A 22402-nucleotide genomic window follows, 5' to 3' on the forward strand; every position below is an offset into this window, starting at 1 on the left:
GCTCGGAGGGTGGGAGCCTGCAAGAGGCCCAGGGAAGTCTTCCCAACCCGTCGTGGCGTGTTCAGCTCAAGTCGCACTTGATTGAAGCGATACTGAAACATAAAGAGCAAAATGCATTAATGGAGTACTATGGAAAATATTGCTCGTCTCCCTCTCTCCTTAGTAAAGGGTAAATTGTAGCTCATTTTTCCTGGTAGAAAAGCACATTTTCTTGCTCTCTGTTTGAAGCTTTGTCTTGGACAGCTCTGTAATATGTCCAGTGGCTCAGTGTTTCACAAGCTTTTTAGTTGATGACTGGATACTTTGAGAAACCCTTTACATTTCTTGTGGAAGCCGTTAGACAAAACGTGCTAGGAATAGTAATTCCAACACTGTGTAGCTTACTTGTGAGTAGAGTTCCAGAGTGTGACAGAAAACGTTTGCTTTTGAAGAGAGAAAATGCTCTGAGACACACAAAAGGATTTTATGTGTTTTAGACTGTAATGTTTGAATTATTCACACCTTCTGGGGATTTTGACCAAAACTAGCTCTGTTTCCAAGGATGCTAGCAGAAACCTCAGACAATAGTTTGCTTGAACGTCTGTTGACTGCTCCTGTTTCTTCTCTACCCATTAAATCATCTTCCTTAAGATCAACTGGATTTCATTCAGAGTAAATGACTGGAGAATCGTGCCCAAAGCAGCAGCCTAAGTTTGTAAGTGGTTCATCATCGAAGCTGAAGATGTTGTCTGAGTGTGAAGATGATTCTTCAGAAACAGTGCAGGGGTGCAAAGGCCAATTCTAATCACTTCAGGGCTCAGAATAATACCTGAAGATTTGAGATGTGTCACAATAGGTTTTTTATTTTATCTGACAGAATATATATTTCTCATACATTTGGACCTATAATACTATTTTTGCTTAAAAATTACTAGGCCAACACTTAAACATATGAATCTTTTGTTAGATTATTGTGGAAACAATGAAGCTTAGAATTTTCCAGAAAGCACTGATACCCTTTGGTTTAACAGGGTCCATAAGTATATGATTAACATTAAGTGTGAGAATAACATCACATTTAAATGTTTATTTTTATGTTAATAAATGCTAAAGTGCTATCACTTCAGAAGTTAGGCTTTTCCTTAATAGTTTTCCAGGTCAGATGTTAGATTATTGTTTTCTCCTGTAGCCTGGACAAGTATTAAATTCATGAGTAACCTCAGTGCATATTAGAATTGCTTCCATTTTCCTTTTATCACACTGTAATGAAGTTTATCTTTTACAATACTTGTTTAACATTATTGATTGATTGATTAATTTAATCTTATATATACTTCATTTGTTGTCTTATAACTAACGTGAGTTGTCATTTTGGGCTGCATTTTTTCAAAAGCTTTGTATAATGAACTTTTGCTAGATTTTCCCCTAGCATCACGTTTGATAAACATTTTTACATTTTCAGTGCATCATTGTCCTGGTGGTGGCCCTTGTCCTATCCTAAATGTTGATATGTCTTAGGATGATTATACAAAAGCTGATGCAAGAATTTTTTTCTGTGATGTAAACACAGAGCATCCCTGAATCTGCTTAAACCATAGAGCTCTAAAAGGACAATGCTTAGTATGTGGTTTGTAGGAAGACTGATGTTATTCCTGAGCCACCCTTATCTTCTCTCTGAAAGCTTACACATGACACTAAGAAAATAAACACTGGAATTTTTCAAATAGGCAAAATTCTTATTTTTACATTCGAATGTAGGATTCTGGAAGTTTCTTTTTGCATGGAAATGGTGCACTGATTCCTGAGAAATGCTGGGAGGAATTTAGAACATTCTTTGCTCAGAGCTTTGCCAATAGTGGAGTTTGCAAAATGGAGAGAAAAGAGCTTGACCTTAAAACAGAAGAAGAGCCTAAGTGGTGACATATTCTGCTGATTAAATACTAGCAGTATGAGATCTGTTTATATAGAAGCAAAGAAATAATGCAGATCTAACTTTGAAGAGAAACTCTGGACTACTAATATAAAGACTTATTTCTTTTACAAAGTTGTTAATAACCTGACATCAAACAAAGGGATTTAACTGTTTGCTGGAATACTGTTACAGGAATTAGATGAACAGTTCCTATTCAATGAAGTTATTATTTGTTAGTACAAATTAGAATTGACATTTATATAAATGATAAATACATGGATAAGAAACATTAATGGTTTCCATAGTGGGTACCATTTTGAGATCCTAATGTTTATAATGGCCATGTTGAAGGTTGGAGGCACAGGTCATCTGAGATAGCAGAGAAGGCAGGGAGTGCCCCTCAGAGAACCATTAACTTCTCAGACTGATTTCTAAGAAAATCTGAACATGAGCTGCATTATAGGAGAAGAGCACAGGCAAGTAAAGGGCACATTTTAATTCTTTGTTTCATAAAAATGAAAGGAAATTCTGTTGGGAAGGATGTTTTCCTAGAAAGTGAATTCAGCTCCCAGTGATAAGCACTGTATTTGTTTCTAAGTACCTGTGGAACACTCCATTTCACTGCCAGGTTTTTCTCCAAGAGCCAAAGAAGGTTTTGCTTCAGGAAGTTCTGAACTTTCCAACTGCTTGTTCCTGTATCCACATTAGTATAACTTTGTCTCAGTTTTCACTTGAGAAAATAGCTACAAGGTCTAACGTTTGGTCCAAATTAACAAAAACCCTCAGCCTGACTGCAGGCTACTGAGAACCCGGCATTTCCATGCACAGTTAGTCACACAAGAGCAGTGCACTTGGATGACTTGTAAGGTTTTGTTCCAAACTCCACATTTGGGGTTGTGCCTACAGATTTCAGTTCTCTCCTTGGAAATCTTTTCCCTTTCTCTGCTGCCCATTTTCCCTTTCTTCTGTGGATGAAAGGAACGGATGGACTGCAGAAAGCACCCAGAGTTTCCATGGCCTGGCTGGGAATGGTGGTGGGAGGCAGTGCCAGAGGCTCAGATGGGTGTTGTCTCCACCTTGTGCCTTGCCCTGCCCCTGCCCTGTGCCCCAGCAGTGCCACTGGTGCCAGCTGTGCCTTTGCTCCCAAAGTTTCTTCCCAAAGTGAGTGACTTCTCACTTCTTTGTTTTGCCCTTCCACAGACAAGAAGTTTGCTGTTGGCTTACTCTGCTGTCGGACTACAAAATGAATTAGCTTCTATAAAAGATAATTCTGGTGGTTTTATTGTATATATTGACAGAAATAAGTGACAGGAATGATGCCTTTACAGAGCTGCAAATGTCCAAGTGAAACAAGAAAACCTAAATCCACCACTAGAACTAGACTAAATATTGCTCTAAAAATCAGCACTTCCAGTCTGCAGTAATCCTGGACTAACCTTGTGTGGTTCACAAGCAATGAAAAAGTTCTTGGTCTGACACTGAACCATTTATTTTGTAATTTGTAATAAAGTATCTGACAATATTTAACATACATGCATAGAACCATTGGAAACCAATCTGGGACCATAATCTTCTTTAAATCTCTGAAAGATTGCAAGCAGAGTTTTAAATTCAATTGGTTCCTCTTTTTTGAATGCAGTTACAACTTAGAAAAAGAAACTCAGATTGTCACCAAAAATTCGACTCTCTAATGAATCTTCACAGGGCAATTTAATTGAACTGCTAGTTCTTGACAAATTACTAGCATGCATCTCCATTACATGTCCATTCAGAACATATGAATATATGAATGATATGAATATATGAATTGTCAATTCACTTTAACATAACTAATAATTGTTCAGTATTTTACATACAGTCATTTTTCAGTGTTCTAAATGACATTTTTATTTTGTTGATGCAAATCGTGTTTGTACACTCCGTTTCCTGATTATAAAAATACAGTTTCAAAGGCAAGAGGATTCTTATTTTAGTTTTCTGTAAAATTAACTCTTGAATTGGTAAGATTTTCATCTGAAGTGACATGTAACTGCTGAGACATTGTGTGGTGTTGCTGTCCAATTCTGAAGTTCTGGATCCTGTTAGTTATTTGGATTTTATTACTCTCCTTTGACAAAAATACAGAATAATACCTGAGGATTTATACATATTTATACGTATACATTTTAAAGTAATGGTAGTTTTCGCTGTTAAAAGGAATACAGAGAAAGATTAAGTGAAGTACAAATATGCATATGCAGTGTGTAAATAGAACTAGGAGGTGTTCAGCAAAACATGTTTCCCTTGCTAGTTCTTGGGCAAAGGCTGCTATGTGTGCTATTCATTATCTCCCTGCAAAGAAGGAAAGGAGCTGCACTTTTATGATTCTTATTCCTGCAGCAACATCAGAACATTATTCCGGGGCCCTTGGAGCTCACTGAAAAATTAAAGCTGCAGTGTTCCCCTTTGCTATCCATAGAGAAATCATGCCTAAGTTTTTTAGGTTCATATGGTCTGTTAGTTCCTTAGAAAACCCATTCAGTCCTGGGAAATTCTCCTTTGCAAGGTGCCAGGAAGCAGTGGCAGGAGAGGAAGGCTGCTGTCCTGGTGGGCATGCAGGGAAGAACTGAGAATCCAGGATGGAATATCCTTATGGAAATCCCTCCAGCAGTCACCTCAGGTCTGAGTGACCTGAGTGACTGGAGGAAGCCTTATCTCCCAGCAGAATGATGAGCTCCTCTCACTACTTTATTACTGGTTTATACCACATGGAGCTTTTAATTTTTTTTTTTTTGATTGATTGTCCTATTTATTGCTCGAGTGCTGTGTGGCATATTGCTGGCTTTTGTCATTGAAGTCTGTTTTGAAAGACTGACTTTTATACTGCTTCAGGCTTTCGCAGTGGGAACTGCAGCAAATGGCCAAGCAATACACTTTGTAGTGAATATTGGCCCGAGTGAATGTGAGGAAAACATGGATTCCATCTAGAGACTTCAGAAATCATGAATCTTGTTTTCTTAAGTATTAAACTTCAGAAATACCAGTAGAGTTGATGGGGATGATTATTGCACGTGCAGGAGCAGAGCCACACTGAGCATGGATCGCTGGTAGGACAGAGGAGGGAGCCTGACCCGCTGGCTATTGGAGATTGAGCAAATTAGCAGGACCTGCGGAAGGCTACAAAGTGGCAGTGGCAGAAGATAACTGATGGTCAGCTTTGAAAGGTGTGGCTCAGTGAAAAGTTCCCACGGGTCACATCACTCCTGGTGCCGGACCGTCGGCTGTGGGTGCAGCAGGCACAGCACACGTGGTGTGGGAGACCTGGAAATGCAGACACCAACCAGGTGTCTTGCCTAACCAGGCAAGATTAGAGTCCTAAAAGTGAGCATTTGATTTGCTCCAGTCTCTCCTCAGCAGGCTTTTGCACTGACCAGTGCTTTCTGGTGTGCTAAACCTGAATTCTCACCCACTCTGTAACAGCGGCTCCACCTCAGAGATGGATCAGGGCCTGGAGTTTGGCTGGGGGCACAAAGGAAATTTCCCTTCCTTCATCATGAAATAGCATTTCAGAAACCTATTTGCTGCGTCTCTTACCTGTGTGTTGTTTGGGTCTTCACAGGATTGTTCTAGCATTTAGTACATGTTGGGCCATAAATAAGATAAAATAACTTGGAATTTATTCCAGCTAAGCACAGGCAAAACCAATAAAGTTGCATGAATGTCTTTAAGTTTTGAGACTAAGCAAACTTTTAAAAGGAAATACAGAAAACATCAATGTGGGTTGCCTGTTGTGGATTTTAAAAAAAATTGTAGTAGCTTGGACTAATTTGATAGGTCTCAGTTCAGAAAAAGAAAACCACAAGCAAATATTAATGGAACATAGGCACATAGCTGAAGTTAAGCAGGTGCTGAAGTGCTTGGCTGTACAGAAATGCAATGATTTAATTAGGATCTTGTTACATTTGACAGGCATATCTGACTAGCAGGCTAGAGAGAGAGCAACAAGAAAAGCTAATTCTAGGTAAATGCATCTGGATCCCGGTCTGCGGCAGGAAGAAAGGCAAGCTGCATTTCAGTAAGGAGTTTGTGTCTTGTATGAGAGCAGTTTGTAAGATGAGTATTCCATATTCCAGGCCTGCAAAACTCCCTGGGATTACTAAGAGAAGTGACTGTTCAAAAAAAAAAAAAAAAAAAAAAAAGGCAAGAGAAGTGCAAAGTTTTCATTGACTTTCTTTGTTGTTCATCTGCTAAGTCAGGTGCTGGCCTTCACTTTCTCCAGCCATTGACAGTGAAATAAGGAATATGTGCTCTGCTGCAGGTTTATTTGATTGGGGCTTTTTCCAGTAAGGGGTGACTCATGGTTTTTTTCTTCAGAGTACGTAATATAGTGTATCAGGTTTAGTAGCTGCATTAGTACAATGAGCTGAAATCATTCAATTGATTCCACATGTGATAAATACCAGATTAAAACAGTCAGCAACCCCTCTATATACCTGCCTATCTTTAATGTTGATAACGTCATGGTAGTAAAACTGTTGAAAAGAAAAAGGTAATGAAATAGTAATTCCATGGAAGCTATTTGAGTATCTGCACTCTGAGTTTGGCAGGACTTCACTAACTATCCATGGCATATTTAGGACAGGTAAAGGAAGTGAACTGTGAAATGAAAAATTAGAAGTCCCAAAAACTTCTTTGGCTCTGCCTGTTCATCAAGGGTATGGTGGCCATTAAAAAGAAATCAAGAGTTCCCTTGTTCTGTCCTGGATCAGAAATGCCAATTGTAGTTATTTTAGTACCAATTTTGATTGACTTTAAATACTTTACTGATTGTAGAATTTATGACAGAACAATAGAACAGTATGATAAGCACTCTGGTTAATTTAAAATGTTAACAGTACTCCCAAACCTGGAGAGCACCTCTTGCTTACAGGGTGGAAGCTGAGAGTTTAGAATCATCCACATGCTTCAGTGATATTTTCTTCAAAACAGTGTCTGAAGGTATACTTAATTGTCACTTTTTTTGCTGTCTTTTAAAAATTCCTCCTGTCTTTAAGGGCATTAAGACATTGCTACCAGTATTTTGAAAGGTTTTCAAAGTCTTTTATGACTGGTGAACTGAAACAAATGCAAACTATTATTTTGTTCATCTTGTTTTTAAACTGAACTGCATTATCAACTTAGTGTGTGCTCTAAAGGTATTATTAAAAGTGCTTTGAAAACTTGTAAATCCCTGTAATTTATGTTCCTGTAGTCTTAACTGCTTCTTTCTGTCCTTCTGGTTTTAATTTGAATGCAGTCTTGTCTGGGTGTGGACCTGTAAAATTGTGTTTTTCCAAGTACAATTTACAGTCGTGACCCTCAGTTTTACAGTGTTCCGACGTTATAGAAGCTTCCTCCTATGCCAAAAAGCCAACTTTGGGTCAAACAGCTCTTTCATATTGTAATTGTCTAATCAGGGTTACTTGGAACAGATTTGATTTAGGCATTTTTTAGTTTATGGCAAAGATTTTATAAGAATATCAAGTGAATTGGAAAGGTTCCTTTGTAGGAGACCAGTGATAGCATTGCCTTATTTCTTCAGATGTATACAGTTGTAAACTTAGCCTTCTTCATGACAACAGTCCCATTTATCTAAACAATTCTCCTTTTAGAGCCAATGGCACTGATAGAAACTGAGATAAGGAATACAGATGGGAGGATCTCTGGAGTCTCTCCTTACAGAAACTCCTGGCTGGGCAGCTCACAATCCCCTTTTCTTTTTGGTGCCTGAGAATATGTGGCAGACATCTCCCATGAAACATAGTCCTCTCAAATTGCCAGCTCCAGGAAAGGATGGTCAGGCTTCAGGAGGGTTTTTAAAATCCTGGTGATTTTTTTTCCTGGATTTTTTTTTTCCCCCCGTGCTCAGTGTGTTTAAATGACAGGCGTTGGGGGTTTTTGTTTCATGGCTCTAACTTAGAATAGTCCCTGAGCTATAATTCTTTGTCACTTGAATTAAGGTATTAAATTATCTATTTTATTGTAATCTGTAAATTAATCCCTTGCTTATTTACTGTCTTTTTGGGTGATAGAGAAAAAAGAACTTTCAGAGCTTTATAATTTTTATATTATTCCACAATAAAAATAGTACTTGCACACGGAAACAGAAGTTATTTGAACTTAATGTTATAGGCTTTATTTTTAGTACTTACTCCTCATCCATGCGCATTTTTTTAGTATGACTTCAGCACCCTTGGTGGTTAAGAGGAAGAGAAGAACAGATAGATCACGTGGTTTAATTTTGTTGTGTTTGTATTTTCAGATCATTGTACAGTCTGGCCGTCACCCCACGGTGCTGCAAAAGCTCTGCCAGTTGCCTTTCCAGTATTTCAGTGACCCTCGGTTAATCAAAGTGCTCTTCCCTTCGCTCATAGCTGCGTGCTTCAATAACCCTCAGAACAAGATCATCCTGGAGCAGGAGATGAGCTGTGTTTTACTGGCCACCTTCATCCAGGTACGGTCAGGGCTGTGCTAGCCTTTGCTCTCAGGGTGGGGAGCTTCAATAAAACAGGCAGAGAGCAGTGAAGTACTTTCAGATTCTCTGCAGCTCTTCTCAAACCACAGATGACACCCCTACTGGAGGCATTTTATCACACTACAAGGTTACTGAGTAGTTCAGGTTCTCACTATCTGTGCCCAATCCAGTCTCCATTAAAGTTACTGGATGTACTGGGAAGATTTGATGTAGATCTTGAAATGATTCTTTTTTTAATTCCTGCCCATGTAGCGTATCTGAAATTGCTATATTAATGTGTTTACATATAAATGTACAGTTGTATACTGTGCACCATAGATTTACAGAGAACCGGGTAAGTGTATATATTTTATGCAGAAAATACACAAAACATATGTTACCAGTCTAATCTTGCAATCTTTATTTTTGACAGTAAGCCACCGAGGTCATTACAAATACTCGTTTGAATAAAGATTTGCATTATTTTTCCTCCCTTTGTCTAAATTTATATGCTGTTTTATCTATCAAATTTTTTTTTTGCATGCCTCACAGTTTTCATGCATTTTATTGACAGTTTCCAGTGAATAAATGCCGTTTTCGTAAACACTCTACTACTAAAAATAAATACACTTTTAGGAGTCTGTAACCCTGTATCAGTCACCTGAAAGTTACTGTTGTTGATAAAGAAATGATAATCGAACTTCTTTGCTTCACAGTGCTTTACAGCTAGTCCAAGAATAGGCTACATGCATTTGAGAGAGAAAGTACAAGATTTAAATATTTACTAAAAGTCTTTGTGTAACATCAAACTTAAGAATGCAGCTACTTTTTATTCTTTTAATACTAAAATAATTGTAGAGCACTTTTTAAAAATAAGTTTGGAACCTAGTATTAAAAAACATTTGCCGTATAGTAATGAACTTCTGGTTAAATACACAACTATAATTTAACCTCTTTGATTTTTTAATAGTGAAACTGAAAAAAAAAATTTGCATTATTAATTAATGCAGCAAGTTTAGTTTGGAGGTTTTCAGCCAAAAAACATGGGAATGGAGGAGAATGTTCCCTATATGAATAATTAAGGTTGTTTACCTTGATTTGTGTGCTGTGAGAGATAGAATGGCACTAAAATCCGCAGCAGCTACGGTAAAGTGTAAGTATATTTATAAGGGCCAATGTTACTAATTTGATTTCCAGTTAGTTATATCCCAGATGGGTACTGTGCCTGGAGGCTTTTTAAGGAAGGTGTTCTATTAAAATATGGGAGAGTTGTGTGTGCTGTAAAGTGTCCTGTCACTGCTGACCTCACCGGTCCTTCGGTATTTTGCCCATTTGAAAGTCTAATCCCAAATACTGCACACGTACACATGGAGAGCAGTGCTGGCAGGATCCAGGGAATGCTGAGATCCCACACACACAGAAGGGACTTGCCTCTCTATTTCTATTTCAACTGGCTGCTGTTTGTCAGGCAAATCTCTCATTTGCTTCAGTAGGTTTGGGTAAGACTGTAAAATGTTGCCTGGTGACTAGAAAATGAGCTTCTTCCTTTGCCAGGGAACGCAAAAAGAAGTCCTGTTTACGTAAAAGTTTGGTGGTGTGTACGAATATATCACTTAAATACAGTGTGTTAAATGTGCAGCCAAAATCAAAGGAAGAGCATTGCTGCATTTTACAGTGTTCTCCCTTACCGAGAGATTTATTTCCATCAGCTGAAGTTTGCATCAGCCTGTTTATTTTTGTTACTTCTGTTTTGAGATGTGCAGAAATGAGTAGAAACATTCAGGAGTATCCACGATTTGCTGTGTTGCATCTTCTCTTGGGTAATCCCTTCTTCAGTGTTCTGCTGGGTGAAGACTCCAGCAAAGGACAGGATATGTGGTGGGGAGCTGGCTGGTTCTGGGTGAGCTCAGTGTCCCTGCTGGCTCCAGGGATGCTGCATCCCAAGGCCTGACAGCAGTGGGATCGTGCAGTGCTCCACGCTGGGGGCACAGCTGGGGGCACAGCTGGCTCCAGCAGTGCTGGGCAGCAACTCCACATTCTCCAGGAGATCAGCACCTCAGGCTCCCAGGGTGCTGGGAAGCACAGCCATTGAAATTGGGATCAGTCATTAATTTTTTTAAGTTATATTTGGAGTTGGGAGCAAAAATCTGAAACACTATTTGTTTTACAGAAACATGTCTATGATAAATTAAAAAATCACAATAATAACTATTTCCTAAGAAGACATTAAAGCCTTGGGTTCTCTGTTGTGTACTAAAAATATATTTTTTGAAAACAGATATAAATAAATTTATTAAAATCCACTCTGAATTACAGAATTTAAGTAAAAAACACTGGTGATATTATGTTACAATATGTAGCAAACAAGCCACATTTGTTAATTTACAGATTACTTGGAGTATCAGTGTTTTTGAACAAATTTGAAGACTTTAAAATGTTGTTTTAATTCCTCAGATGTAAGATCCGAAAACCTGGTGTCTTTTTGTTTGTTTGTTTTTCCCCATAGGATTTTGCACAGAGCTCAGGCCAAATGGAAAATCAGTTATCTCAGCAGAGGGGTACGTTCCTTGCAGTGTAACAGAGTAACAGTTGGGTATGAAAATGTGTAGATACTGTGATTGAAGTTTTTTGAATCAGCATTGCTGAAAAGAAATAGAGTAAATTGCAGCAGGATTTTACAATTTGGGGGTGGGCTTCCTGGCTTACATCCTGACCTGCACATACACGTCTTCCAGTCTGCTGCTTGTCTGTCAGGGATTCGGACTGTTAATCTTTATTCAATGCTATGTGGTATCATGTCTTAAAATGTGATACTGTACCTGCACATATTTAATTAGCTGACACAAAGGCTGCCTTCAAAAGTTTTAGGTTGCAGAAGCTATGCAGCCACACCAATACATCCAGGGAGCCAAAAATCTGTAAAATACTGTCCTGTAATTGTCCTTTAAAGTTTGTCAGTTTGCAAAAGAGTCGTGATTTTTTTCCCCCTCAGTTATTATAAATATTATTTTAAATGCAGTCAACCTTTCTAGGCTAAACATTGGAAAGATTCTCAGCTGAGATGGCTGTTACTTGCTAAACACAGCTGAAATTCAAGTGTTGATGGGCATCTCATCCTGAGTAGCCACATTGTGCATAAAACGCAATGCTCGGTCAGTCATTTCTCCCTTATAACAAGTAGAAATCCACCACCATTTCCTCAGCATTTCCCAGGAGATGAGTGGTTCTAGGTCTAAAGCATAAAGGTTTTTTTTTAAATAAATTACAAAATTAAGGTAACTTTATGGAGATTTTTACTGGCAACATTAGACATCTCAGCCTGAAGCAGCCTCGTGCAGTGTCTGCAGCACCAACTTTCCAGGATTGTGTTTGCATGAGAATCTGCTTGAGAAACATCTAAAATCCAAGTGGAAAACTTGTTTTTTATTTTCACTGTTCAAACTGAAGGAACTTTTAAACAAAGATGTGGTGACATGTGAGTGTGATTTCTAAACATTCCCCAGATGCAAAAAAGTTGACTTAATAGTAGTGTAGGCAGGATTATTTTTATCTATCGCTTGAATCTGAGGGATGGTGTCCCCAAAACAAATGGGAATAATAACACTGACGAGAATAAAACCTGAAAGCACAAACTTCATAGTTGGGTGCTCTGTGGAGGGTCAGACCCTCAAACCTGTGCACAGTGAAGTCCTGTCCACGTCACTGCACACTCTCGAGAGTGAAAGCTGCAATTTCTGCTTACGCTCTGAGCTCTGAGGAGTCGGGAGCACAACTCTTCTGCAGCCCTTTGTGGTAAAAAAAAGAAACTGCTGAGCAGAAAACGCTGCTGAGGCTGCCCAGAGTAGAATGAGCTGGTCCCCAGTGGGTCCAAGAACATAAAGTGTGCAGAGATGTATAGTGTTCCTCTGCACAGGGCAGAGAGCCTGAGCAGCTTACAAATGGAAGCCTTTGCTCATCAGACCCTGTGCCCCCGTTCTTAAAGCCAAGCGTAGATGTCCCGAGCTCCACAGAAGTGTCACTGCACGGTCTTTGGATAGAGAGAGGGGAGTAAATTACTTGAAGTATCTCAAATTGGCTGCACATTCATTATTCTTGTTTTATTGCCATCTTATCTTAAGAGGGAATAACTTGGTAATTTTATGTTCTGTCTTTAACAGAAAAATTTTTCAGTTCTCAAGATTACCTTGAGCTCTCCAACAGATTCCCCCGGCAGTTCTGGGAAGAAGCTCGACAGTTCTTCTTGAAAAAATAAGAGCTGCATTTAGTTTTTAAATTCCTAACATCGTCACTGACCGGTTCCTGCTGATTACCTTCTTTAAAACTCTGTTCCTAAACGTTTTTGATACTCTAAATACTTACGCTGTAGATATATAATTTGCACTATTTGTATAAGTACTGTAGATACTTCCAAGTTTTGTTTTGTAATTTTGATAATTTGAGTTTATTTCGTTCTTGTATGCAATGTCATGATTTTGGTGTTTTCTGCCCTGTGGTGGGACTTGCACTGCAGAACTGCTGAAATAAGGTTGCAGATAGAGAAAATATGTTCTATATATCTTGTAATAAAATAACTTATTCTGTCTTGTGTGATTTCTGTGTTAAAATCATCAATATGTCTGAATTACCATAAGCAACACGGTTCAGAAAGAGATGGAAAAAACACTCATAAGATGTCTTTCTCGTTAATTAAGAATCAATCAGAATCAAATCAAAGTAATTCGTCAGATCTGGCCCTGGGGGAAGTTTGCTTATAATTTTTGGGGTAATTGAGGGTACGTCAGCTAAGACAGATTCTTTAGCCCTGATGCGTTTTGAAGCTCTGGGTTAGGCTCGGGCCGGCCGCAGCCTCCCGGTGTCCCCGGGCCGTGAGCGCTCCGCGGCTGCCGCCCGGCCCGGAGCCGCTTCCTGCGCTGCGGCGGGGACCGGCACCGCGCATCGGCACCGGCACCGCATCGGCACCGGAGCAGCCCGCTCCTGGCGGACCCCGGGAGAACCCGCGGGGCTCCAGCCCGAGCCGGACGGAGCCGGGTACCGCGGGGACCCCGCGGCAGGGCTGGGAGGGCGGCAGGGTTCCCACCCCACCTGTCCCCGGCCGGGAGAGCTGCCCGTCCCGGCGGTGCAGAGCAGCCCCAGGCTGAGGCGGCCGCGGGCCCGGGCCGCTCCGTGTGCCCCGGGAGCCCGGTCCCTGCACACCCGGTCCCTGCACACCCGGTCCCTGCACACTCGGTCCCTGCGCACCCGGTCCCTGCGCACCCGGTCCCTGCACACCCGGTCCCTGCACACGCGGTCCCTGCACACCCGGTCCCTGCACACCCGGTCCCTGCACACCCGCTCCGCGGTCTGCCGGCGGTGAAGCCACCGCTGCGCCGCGCTGTCCGTCCCCTGCGGCCCGGAGGGCTCCGGCGGGTCCCGGCTCTCCCGCCGCTCCCCTGGCGCCCGGGGCCGTGGCCGGGATTTGGCCGCCCGGCGATCCCGCAGGGAGCTGGTCCTGAGCAGTCCGCGCGGGCGATGGGGAGGGCGCGGGAAACGCCGCGCTCCCGGGTGATACCAGAGGCAGATAAGGAGTCGCCGTCTGGGTGTGGGACGGGGGCGATGGATAAACGGGAGGGTAGGGCTGGCCTCGCCGCCCAGGGGGAGCTCCCCGCCGCCCCCGGGAGCAGGCGAGGCGGCTCCGACCCGCGGCAGGTGAGCGCACGGCCGGCCGAGCCTGGGGGCTACTCCGAAAGCGAAACCCGCGCTCCGCCTCCCCTGCTGTAAATAAGCGGCCCCGGTTCCGAAAGCCGATTAGCGCGGGGCGCTGAGGCCGTGCCCGAGGAGCTGCGGCTCTCCCGTCCCGACCGCCTCTGTTCCCATCCCGACCCCTATGGCCGCGCCGCTCCGCGCATGAGGTGCCCCTTCGCCACCCTTCCGCCACCTTTTAAAATTAGGTTTTGGTTTTTTCGTTTAAATCCATTTTTCTTCTCTTTTTTTTTTCTTTTTTTCTTTTTTTTTATTAAGTCCAAAATATTTAATCCCACTATTCAACCGCTGACTCTGACAATAAATAACAATAACTTACTTTTGATCATTAAAGGCTCAAACAATCCATCCTTCGTCCATTGATAACTTAACATTATTAGTATTGGTTTTCCCGTTAAAAATTCTCGTTTCCGTGTCCCGTTTTTCCAGCGATCGTGCGGGGCCGGGGACCGCGGCCCGGGCGAGGCATCGGTGTGAGATGAGGCTGGACGGCACGGCTCCGCGGAGGAAGGTCCAGGCCGGCTCCGCGGCCGCGCGCCGGAGGAGTCTCTCCCCCTTTCGTAGATTTTTTAAAATTATTGTTTATCTTTCCCTTCCAAAAAGAGAAGAAAAACCGTCCCCATGGCAAGCGGCTGACGAGGCAGCCCGTCACCGTGCCGGGCTTCGGTGGGGAAATCCGCGTTTCTTTGGGAAAAGGAAACATCGAAATCCGCATGGAAAAAAAAGAACAAAACCACGAAATAACCAGGGCAGGGGCCCTCTCTCCGGTCTGGTGAAGGCAGCGAGGATCCCGGTGCTTTTTTGGCCATCGGTAACATATTTTTGTTTGGTTTTAAATAAGAATAATTAAAAAACAAAGGCGTTTGTCCGACGCTCTGGGAGCGGCCCGGGGCCGGGTGTCTCATGCAGGGAGCGCAGGCATGCGGAGGTCCCGCGGCGGGGCGGACGGGCCGCTTCACGTCTCGGCCGGGCTGGGTACCATGCTGTTGGGGGTGTCGGGGAGCTGGGAGGACAGCGACGTCACGTCGCTGCCGGAAGAGGTGCCCAAGGAGCCGGACTCGGAGAAGGAGACCTGGGGGAGTAGCGGCGGTGAGGGCCCGGCGCGATCACCCCCTGCCCCGTCCCCCGTCCGCAGCGGCCGGGCCCGGCGGCCCGGGGCCCGCCTGTCCCCCGCGGCCCGACCCGCGGCCCGGCGCGGCTCACCAGCTGCTGGAAGGCGGCGGGCTGCTCCAGGTCGTTCTGCAGGGCGAACTCGCTGAGCGCCTTCCAGGGCGGTTGGTAGGTCTGGACCTCCACGGCGCTGCCCTGCACGGCGCTTTCGTGGCGGATGGGGCTGCCGGCCACCAGCGGCGTCCCGGTGAGGCCCTGCAGGCTCTGCGGGCACACGGGCATTCAGCGCGGCTGCCGCCCGAGCCCCCCCGCCCACCTCTCCCTCCCCGGCGGGAAGGGCCGGGCGCTCACCGTCTTGTCGCTGTGCTGCTGCTGCTGGAGCTGCTTCATGAGGATGGACTTTTTCTTGTCCTTGCAGCGCTTGTTCTGGAACCAGACGCGGATGACTCGGGGACTGAGCCCCGTCATTTCCACCAGCTGCTCTTTCATCAGGGCGTCGGGGCGCGGGTTGGCGGCGTAGCAGGTCCTCAGCGTGTGCAGCTGCTTCTCGTTCAGCACCGTACGGACGCGGGTGGTCTTCTCCGCCGCCTTGTGCGCCGGCGGCCGCGGGGCGGGCGGCCGCCCGGGCACGGGCTCTGCGACGGGCGGGGAAGGCGCGCACCGTCAGCGCGGCCGCCCGCCGGCCCTCGGCAGCCCCCCGCCCCCGCCCCGGGCCCGCCGCCCGCCCCGCCCGGGAGCCGGTACCTGCGAGGTGCGCGGCGGCGGCCGGCGGCAGCGCGGGGCTGCGCGGGCCGCGGGCGGCGGCGCCGTCGGAGGGCGGCCCGTGGTCGGCGCGGCAGAGCAGGTCGCGCTCCCGCAGGCAGAACTGGTCTCCGGGCAGGAGCTGGCGGCCGCAGGCGGCGCAGCGGAAGCACTCGAGGTGGTAGACTTGGTCGCGGGCGCGCATCACCAGGTCGCTGCTGCTGAACGCCGCCCGGCACTGGGCGCACTTGATGCCGAAGAGCCTGCGAAGACGCCGCGCACCGTCAGAGCCCGCGGCCGCGCCGTCGGGGCGGCTCCAGGAGGGGCCGCGGGGGCGGGCAGCGGCCGAGAGTCGGGTTTTCGTTGGGGGAAATTCGGGGGAATTAAGGGGCTTTTGTACTTTTTGGGGTCAGTTTATTTTGTTTTCCCCTAACGAGCTTTGGTCACCTGCTGTAATCCCGTTTGCAGTAGGCCTTGCCGTCGCGCAGGAAGCATGTGCACGTCTCGTCCAGGGGCTGCCCGCACTCGGCGCACTTGAGGCAGGCGACGTGCCACTCCAGGTCCGGCGACACCCGCAGCAGGAAGGGGTCCTGGATGCGGCCCCCGCAGCCCGCGCACAGGGCCAGCCCCGGCCGCCCTGCCGGGAGCGAGCGGGGTTCGGTCACCGCCAGCGCCGTGCCACAGCAGGCGCCGGCAAGGACGGAAAGGCGCTTTTTTACGCTTCATCCTTTTTTCTTATTCTGATTTGTTTGGGTTGTTTTCCGATAGAGGAAGAAAGAGAAATAAAGACAGATACACGGACAGAAATGATGGAAACATGAAAGGAGACGAATACGGCCAGGAAAAAAAGAAAGAAAGAAAAGACAGAAAAAAAAAAAAAAAGACAGAAACTTGATCAAGACAAATAAATGCAGAAAGACAGAGATGCGAAAGTAGAATTTCGGAAAATGAAAATAAAAGCCGAAACACAAAAGCAATAAAACAACGGATGACGAAAACTTAAAAAACAAAGAAACAGACAAGGAAACAAACAAACAAACAAACAAACAAAAAAGGAAGGAAGGAATTAAGGAAAGAAAGAAAGAAAGAAAGAAAGAAAGAAAGGAAGAAAGAAAGAAAGAAAGAAAGAAAGAAAGAAAGAAAGAAAGAAAGAAAGAAAGAAAGGATAAAGTAAAACAGAATGATTGAAAGAGATATAAAAGCATCTAAAACTCAGAGACAGTTACAATGGGAACATGGTCAAATGAAAACAGTAAGAGACATGGAATGAAAGAAACAGAAATAGAAATAAAACTAAACAAGAACAGAAAGAAAATGAAATTTTTTAAAAAGACGGAAAGATTAAAAAAATTAACTGAAACACGAAAGAGATAAAGAAAGAAAAACGGTAGCACGGGCAAAGAAAGAAAGAAAGAAAGGCAAAGCAGAGGGAAGCAGAGAAAGAAATGGAAACAGGCGAAAGAAATGAGCTCAGCGGCGCGGACAGCAGGAAGGACAGGCATTCGGCAAAGAACGGGGCCAGCGGGGCCGGGCAGCGCCGGGCACGGACGGGAATAGCGGCCCCGGAGTTGCCGGGGGCCGAGCCCGCAGCCGTCCGCGCCCGCCGAGGGCCCGCAGCCCTTCCCGGCGCTGTCAGCGCGCCCGCGCTCCGCCGGCCCACCCGACGGCAGAGGCGGCGCGGAGCCGGACCCGCGGAGCCCCGCGCCCCGCCGCCGCCTTGGCCCCGCGTGTCGCTGCGCCGCGCGCACTTACTCTTGGAGGGCTCCCCCATGGCGCCCGGGAGCGGCCGCGGCAGGAGGATGTCCACCATGCGGGCGGCCCCCTGCGCACCGGCGGCGATGCGGGATGCGGAGCCGCCGCTCCAGCACTACCCGCGCGGCGCGGGGCGGGGGCCGCGCCCGCCCCCCCGGGCCCGCCCCGCCGGGCCGCGCCGTGATGTCAGCGCGCAGCGGAGCTGACCTCAGCCGCGGGCCCCGGAGGCGATTGGCGGCCGCGGGGAGAGCCCGCGGATTGGCGCTGCCGAACAATGGGCGCGGAGCGGGGCGCACGGCCCGCGGGACCCGCGCTGGAGCCGCGCGACGGCGGCACGGACGGGGCGCGCTGCCCCGCGCCCGGCGGGAGAAGCTTCTGCCCCGGGCGGCCCCGGGACCCCCGCCCCGCCCGCCGCCGTGCGCTCGGCCCTGCGCGCCGGGAGCGGCGGCACCGGCGGCCCGAGGACCAGGAGATTCATTGTAGTTGTTTTCCCTCCCCTGTTTTCCCAGTTATTCTTTTTGACTTTTATTTCGCCTATAATTTTCTTCTTTTATTTCCCTTTTCCTTCTCTTTCTCGTCTCTTTTGCGGTTTATTTCGTTGTTCTTTTCCCGGCGTTTCGGCGTGCGGCCGGCAGGTGCCCGCGGGCGGAGCGGCGGGACGGTCGCGGCGCTGCGCGGAAGCTGCCGGCGGACAGCGGCTGCCCGCGGACCCCGGCTTGGCGCCGGGCAGCCGCGGAGCAGTTCCCAGCCCGTGTGCGACAGCCCCAACGGGCCGGAACAGAACCGACCGCGCCGTCGGGCCGCCGATCCGGGCAGCAGCCCCGCGACCAGTTGAAATTAGCGGAGAAAAAATAGTGGTTTGCCGCATTTTTATGCACGTGATTCCGTGCTGTTCCCGCAGTTGAACCTCTCCTGTTGCTTTTTTCTGCCTCCCGTTCTTTTTTCTTCCCTCATTCCCCCATGTCTTCATGGGTTTCCCGTGCATTAGCAGAAACCTAGGGAAAGCACTTCAGTCGCCTTTGACTCGGTGTTAAATTCGCGAAGACTTTGCAGAACGGCAGCACGAGTGCCTCACAAGGTCCAGGAAAGCTTATACACGCCGGAATTGAGATTGCCGCTCTCTTGGGGCTATGGTCCTGTCCTGCTCCTCCACCTTTTCAATTTTACGCGTGGAATTTGACAGGCATTTGCCAGCCTGTGTGGCTAGGGAAGGACGTGGTGACTTTAGATGTTGGCTCAGGAAGGGCAGGCTGCGCTCAGTTTTCTCAGAGGAGAGAGGCGGGATGGGTTTTCCAGTTGAAGCACTTGTCTTTTGTGCGAGTCAGGCACCCTGCGAGTATGCAACCCCAGGGGCTGGGGAGGGGGAGAGGACGCTTCGGATAAAGTGTTTCGCTATTTGGCCCGCTCTACCAGCCCGACCACAGCCCCTGCTACCCCTTTGAGGACCCCAAATGTTGAAAGCGAGCTTTTAAATTTGTACAATAGCTGCGGGGGAAAGGAGGACGGCTGCCATTGGAAGCACCCACTTCAGCAGGGCCGTGTGTCACCAAGGGGTTTTGGTATCCTTGCCTGCCCCTGCGTGAGCGAAGGTGCAGAGGCGCGGTGCAGCAGTGACATCCTCAGGGCAGGCTCAGCCCGGGTGTTCCCCTGCCCGTGTGGCTCCTGCTGGGGGTTGTGCTCTGGCTGCTGCCTGCCGCTAGCATCGCCAGTAGCAGAGCCAGTCAGAGGTGAGAGGTATGAAGGCGACTGGGAAAGTTTAGTTGGTCCTTCAAACTGCGGTGACCCCGAGGGATGGGTGATGGGAACCTCGACAGCCCTGCGGGGCAGCACAGTGCCACGCCTGGGCACCTGGCAGAAAACAGGGTACAGAAGGGTGACTTCAGCCTGATCCAGAATTCAGAGTCTTGGGTGAGTCAGTATCTGCGTGTGTTAACAATAAAATGCAAAAATGTCAGAGTGATAGGAGAATGAGACATGTCTAAGAATACAGCAGCTTGGCAGGGATTCTCTGTGTTGCATCAACTTTTTCCCAGCTGAGGGCAGAATCCTTTCTGCTCTCCCAAACCTCCCACCAGTTTAGGAGTTAGTAAAGTTACAGCTGAGCCAACCAAACTTTCTCCAAACCTATGCAAAGCTGTGCTCCAGTCACACCTTTATGCCAGCAGAGCAATGTGCTGGCACCAGGCAGGTATCACTGGACTGGACTCACAACACAAACAGGCAGGTAGGAACAGTGCTGCACAGGCACTTCAGTAGAAGAGCTAAAAAAATGACTTGCCAGGGAAATGTTGAAAGCCCTGCACCTCCTCTATGTGATGTACAAAAAGCTTTAAAATTACTACAGGCAATGCCATGAGGCACTGAAGCAACCCAGCACCACGTGTATTACAAACAGGTTAATTGTTGGTTAATCTGAGGCGGGGTAAGAGAAAGCACATCATAAAATCATGGAATAATTCAGTCCAGGAGGCTACCTCTGGAAAACTGCATCCAGGTAACTTGGGACTGCTGGAAGCATTTTCTAGTCAGAGCCAAATGCAATCTCTCCTGCCACACTGATTTCTCCTTGCTCTCCTCCACCCACTGTTCAGAGATTCCATCCTCTTTTGCAGCAGTTCCGATGGGTTTGCTGTGAGAGCTGGCAGGGGCTGCCTGGCCATGGGTTGGGACTGGCTAATGGTACTTCCCACTCTCTACAGAGCAACTCTGGGGTTTGCTCCCAAATACAAATACGACTTCCCTCTAGAAGGGGGAAATGGTAACTATTTTTTTTTTGTTTGTTTGCTTGTTTGCAGCAGATTGCAAAGGCAGTAAACGCTGATTCTCTCAGAGCCAACCATGGATTAAGTCCATTATAAAATTAAAACAGATGGAACGCAATTTCACTTACATTACAAAAAAGGACAAGAACCATCTGCAATAAGATTTAGCATTGCAAAGCTATTGTTATCATGTTACCATTAAAACCTTTGATGAAGAGTTTTCTTTCTTTCACAAACTTGTTCACATGAAACAAATGTTTTATATATCCATCTGCCTAAGATAGTCATATTTTATTAAAAAGATGGTGTCTCAAAAGACCTCTCTTGGTCCTAGCAGAATATGGCAAAACAAAGAAACGTAAAACTCCAACACTGAGACACTGGGAGCTTCAGTGGGGCAGATGTAGCAAAGTGAGAATTCCCTATCTATTTTTCCTTTAAAAAACATTTCCTTGTGTTTGGGCACAATGGCTGATACTGAAAATAGATAATTAATGAGATAATGGGATACTGCATGTCACCTCCTGTCCAATGGGATTATCTGATGGCTAATTATGGACAGATTGTGATTAATGTGATTATGGATTGGATATTAATCTGATTCTGGATTGATCTAGTTATGTTTTAGTCTGCTCCAAATGGTTAATTGGATCTGAGATAATAGAAATGCAGCTTGCACCAGATTTTGCCACATCAGTTGATGAAGTATCTTTTGATCTGGGTGGGTTGCGAACAATAAATTATTTACAGCTGTTGAGAAAATGACTCTTCCTTAGAATGTAGTCATTCATTTTATTTTCAAGAGTCTTTGAAAACAAAATCAATATCCTTTCTAAAAGAAGATGTTGACAAAAGAAAAGCACGTACATAACTCACAAACAAATGTGACGAAATTAAACAGTGGTTAACCCGGTGGCCTAATGTCTAGTGATGCATTTGAATTGCTATGTGGAGCTTTGGGCTCAATTCTTCTGAGACCAGCAGGGGTTGGGAGCATTGCAGGGGAACAGGCCCCAGCGCTGGGGAAAGTGGTGTTGCACAAGAGCTACTGCCAGCCCTGCTAGTGATTAAGAATCAGCCATGGTAACATGGCAAAGGGAGCCCTTGCCATTTTTTGCCTCCGGATAAGAAGGATTCAGAAAGTTCATGAGTGCAGAAAAGACTTATTGGCCCATCTCCTCTGGTCTCCTTCACATCAGACCATACAATTGGACACAGAATTAATATTTTTCCCTCCCAGTGAGCCTGTTAATTTATGGTTGACCTCAGTCATCTCTCCTAGAGATGCATCTGGTCGTGGTGCCGCCTGCCAGTGCAGGAGAGGCTGCCTTACTCTTGCATCCTGCTTGTTAACTACTTTCACTGGAATGGACACCCAAGGGTATAGTTTAGGTTCAGTCCCCACACACTGGATCTTGTTATGCCATTATCTGCAGGATTAAAGGCGATGGGCAAAATGCAAACTTTGTAGACTTCATCTTAGACTTGGTGACAGGGCAAGCAGGAGGTACATCAGCCTTTGTCACCAGGTGCTGTAAGTGGCAGGTAACTTCACCAGAAGCTTCTCCTCCCTAATAGGCTCTGCAATAAAAATATCATAAATCAAGCAGGCACCAAAACACTGAGAACAAAACCTACTGCAGCTGCTGTGCTTACACGGAAATGCCATTGACTGAGCTGAAACAGAAAGAAAAAAGGAAAAAGCAACATGCCTTGAAAAGTGCTTAGAGGCATGGAAAGAGCTGTTCCCCTGGAGTGACTGTCCCTGCTGCTGTGTGAATGGCCTGGGCTGCTGTGAGTGGGAATACAGTGGCATCTGGATTCCTTTCCAGCAGTTCAATGAGCAAAAAAAGTGCAACTACCCCTTTAAATAATAATGCTGGTGCAGCAGGTCAGAGAATTTTACATTGTCTGCCATTAACAACCAGACCAGCT

The 22402-nt window shown here is 46.3% G+C and overlaps 2 protein-coding genes across 2 annotated transcripts in view; one reads left to right on the forward strand and one right to left on the reverse strand.

The window, feature by feature from the left end:
• Positions 1-12953, forward strand: part of SCAPER (S-phase cyclin A associated protein in the ER) — a 144076-nt gene extending 131123 nt beyond the window's left edge. The window contains exons 30-32 of the mRNA XM_066328752.1: positions 8172-8363; positions 10870-10921; positions 12521-12953. Coding sequence (XP_066184849.1) covers positions 8172-8363; positions 10870-10921; positions 12521-12615 — 339 coding nt within the window. The 3' untranslated portion in view covers positions 12616-12953. The remainder of the gene's footprint in view (positions 1-8171; positions 8364-10869; positions 10922-12520) is intronic.
• Positions 12954-14969: 2016 nt separating this feature from the next.
• ISL2 (ISL LIM homeobox 2) lies at positions 14970-17805 on the reverse strand. The gene is made up of 6 exons (XM_066328753.1): positions 17706-17805; positions 16401-16590; positions 15957-16216; positions 15564-15847; positions 15306-15476; positions 14970-15174 (listed from the first exon to the last, which is right to left on the reverse strand). Exons 1-6 carry the CDS (start codon positions 17761-17763, stop codon positions 15058-15060), a joined length of 1080 nt encoding a protein of 359 aa, XP_066184850.1. The 5' UTR covers positions 17764-17805; the 3' UTR covers positions 14970-15057.
• Between the last annotated feature and the right edge of the window lie 4597 nt (positions 17806-22402).

This window comes from Sylvia atricapilla, chromosome 13 (assembly GCF_009819655.1).
Source record: "Sylvia atricapilla isolate bSylAtr1 chromosome 13, bSylAtr1.pri, whole genome shotgun sequence".
NCBI lineage: Eukaryota > Metazoa > Chordata > Aves > Passeriformes > Sylviidae > Sylvia > Sylvia atricapilla.

Excerpts from the sequence above, each read along its gene's own strand:
- ISL2 (XM_066328753.1), bottom strand. The coding sequence starts at position 17,763 with ATGGTGGACATCCTCCTGCCGCGGCCGCTCCCGGGCGCCATGGGGGAG. Across the intron at positions 16,217-16,400 it reads TGCAAACGGGATTACAGCAG|GCTCTTCGGCATCAAGTGCG; the intron begins GTGACCAAAGCT and ends GCGTCTTCGCAG. Across the intron at positions 15,477-15,563 it reads AGCAGCACAGCGACAAGACG|AGCCTGCAGGGCCTCACCGG; the intron begins GTGAGCGCCCGG and ends GTGTGCCCGCAG.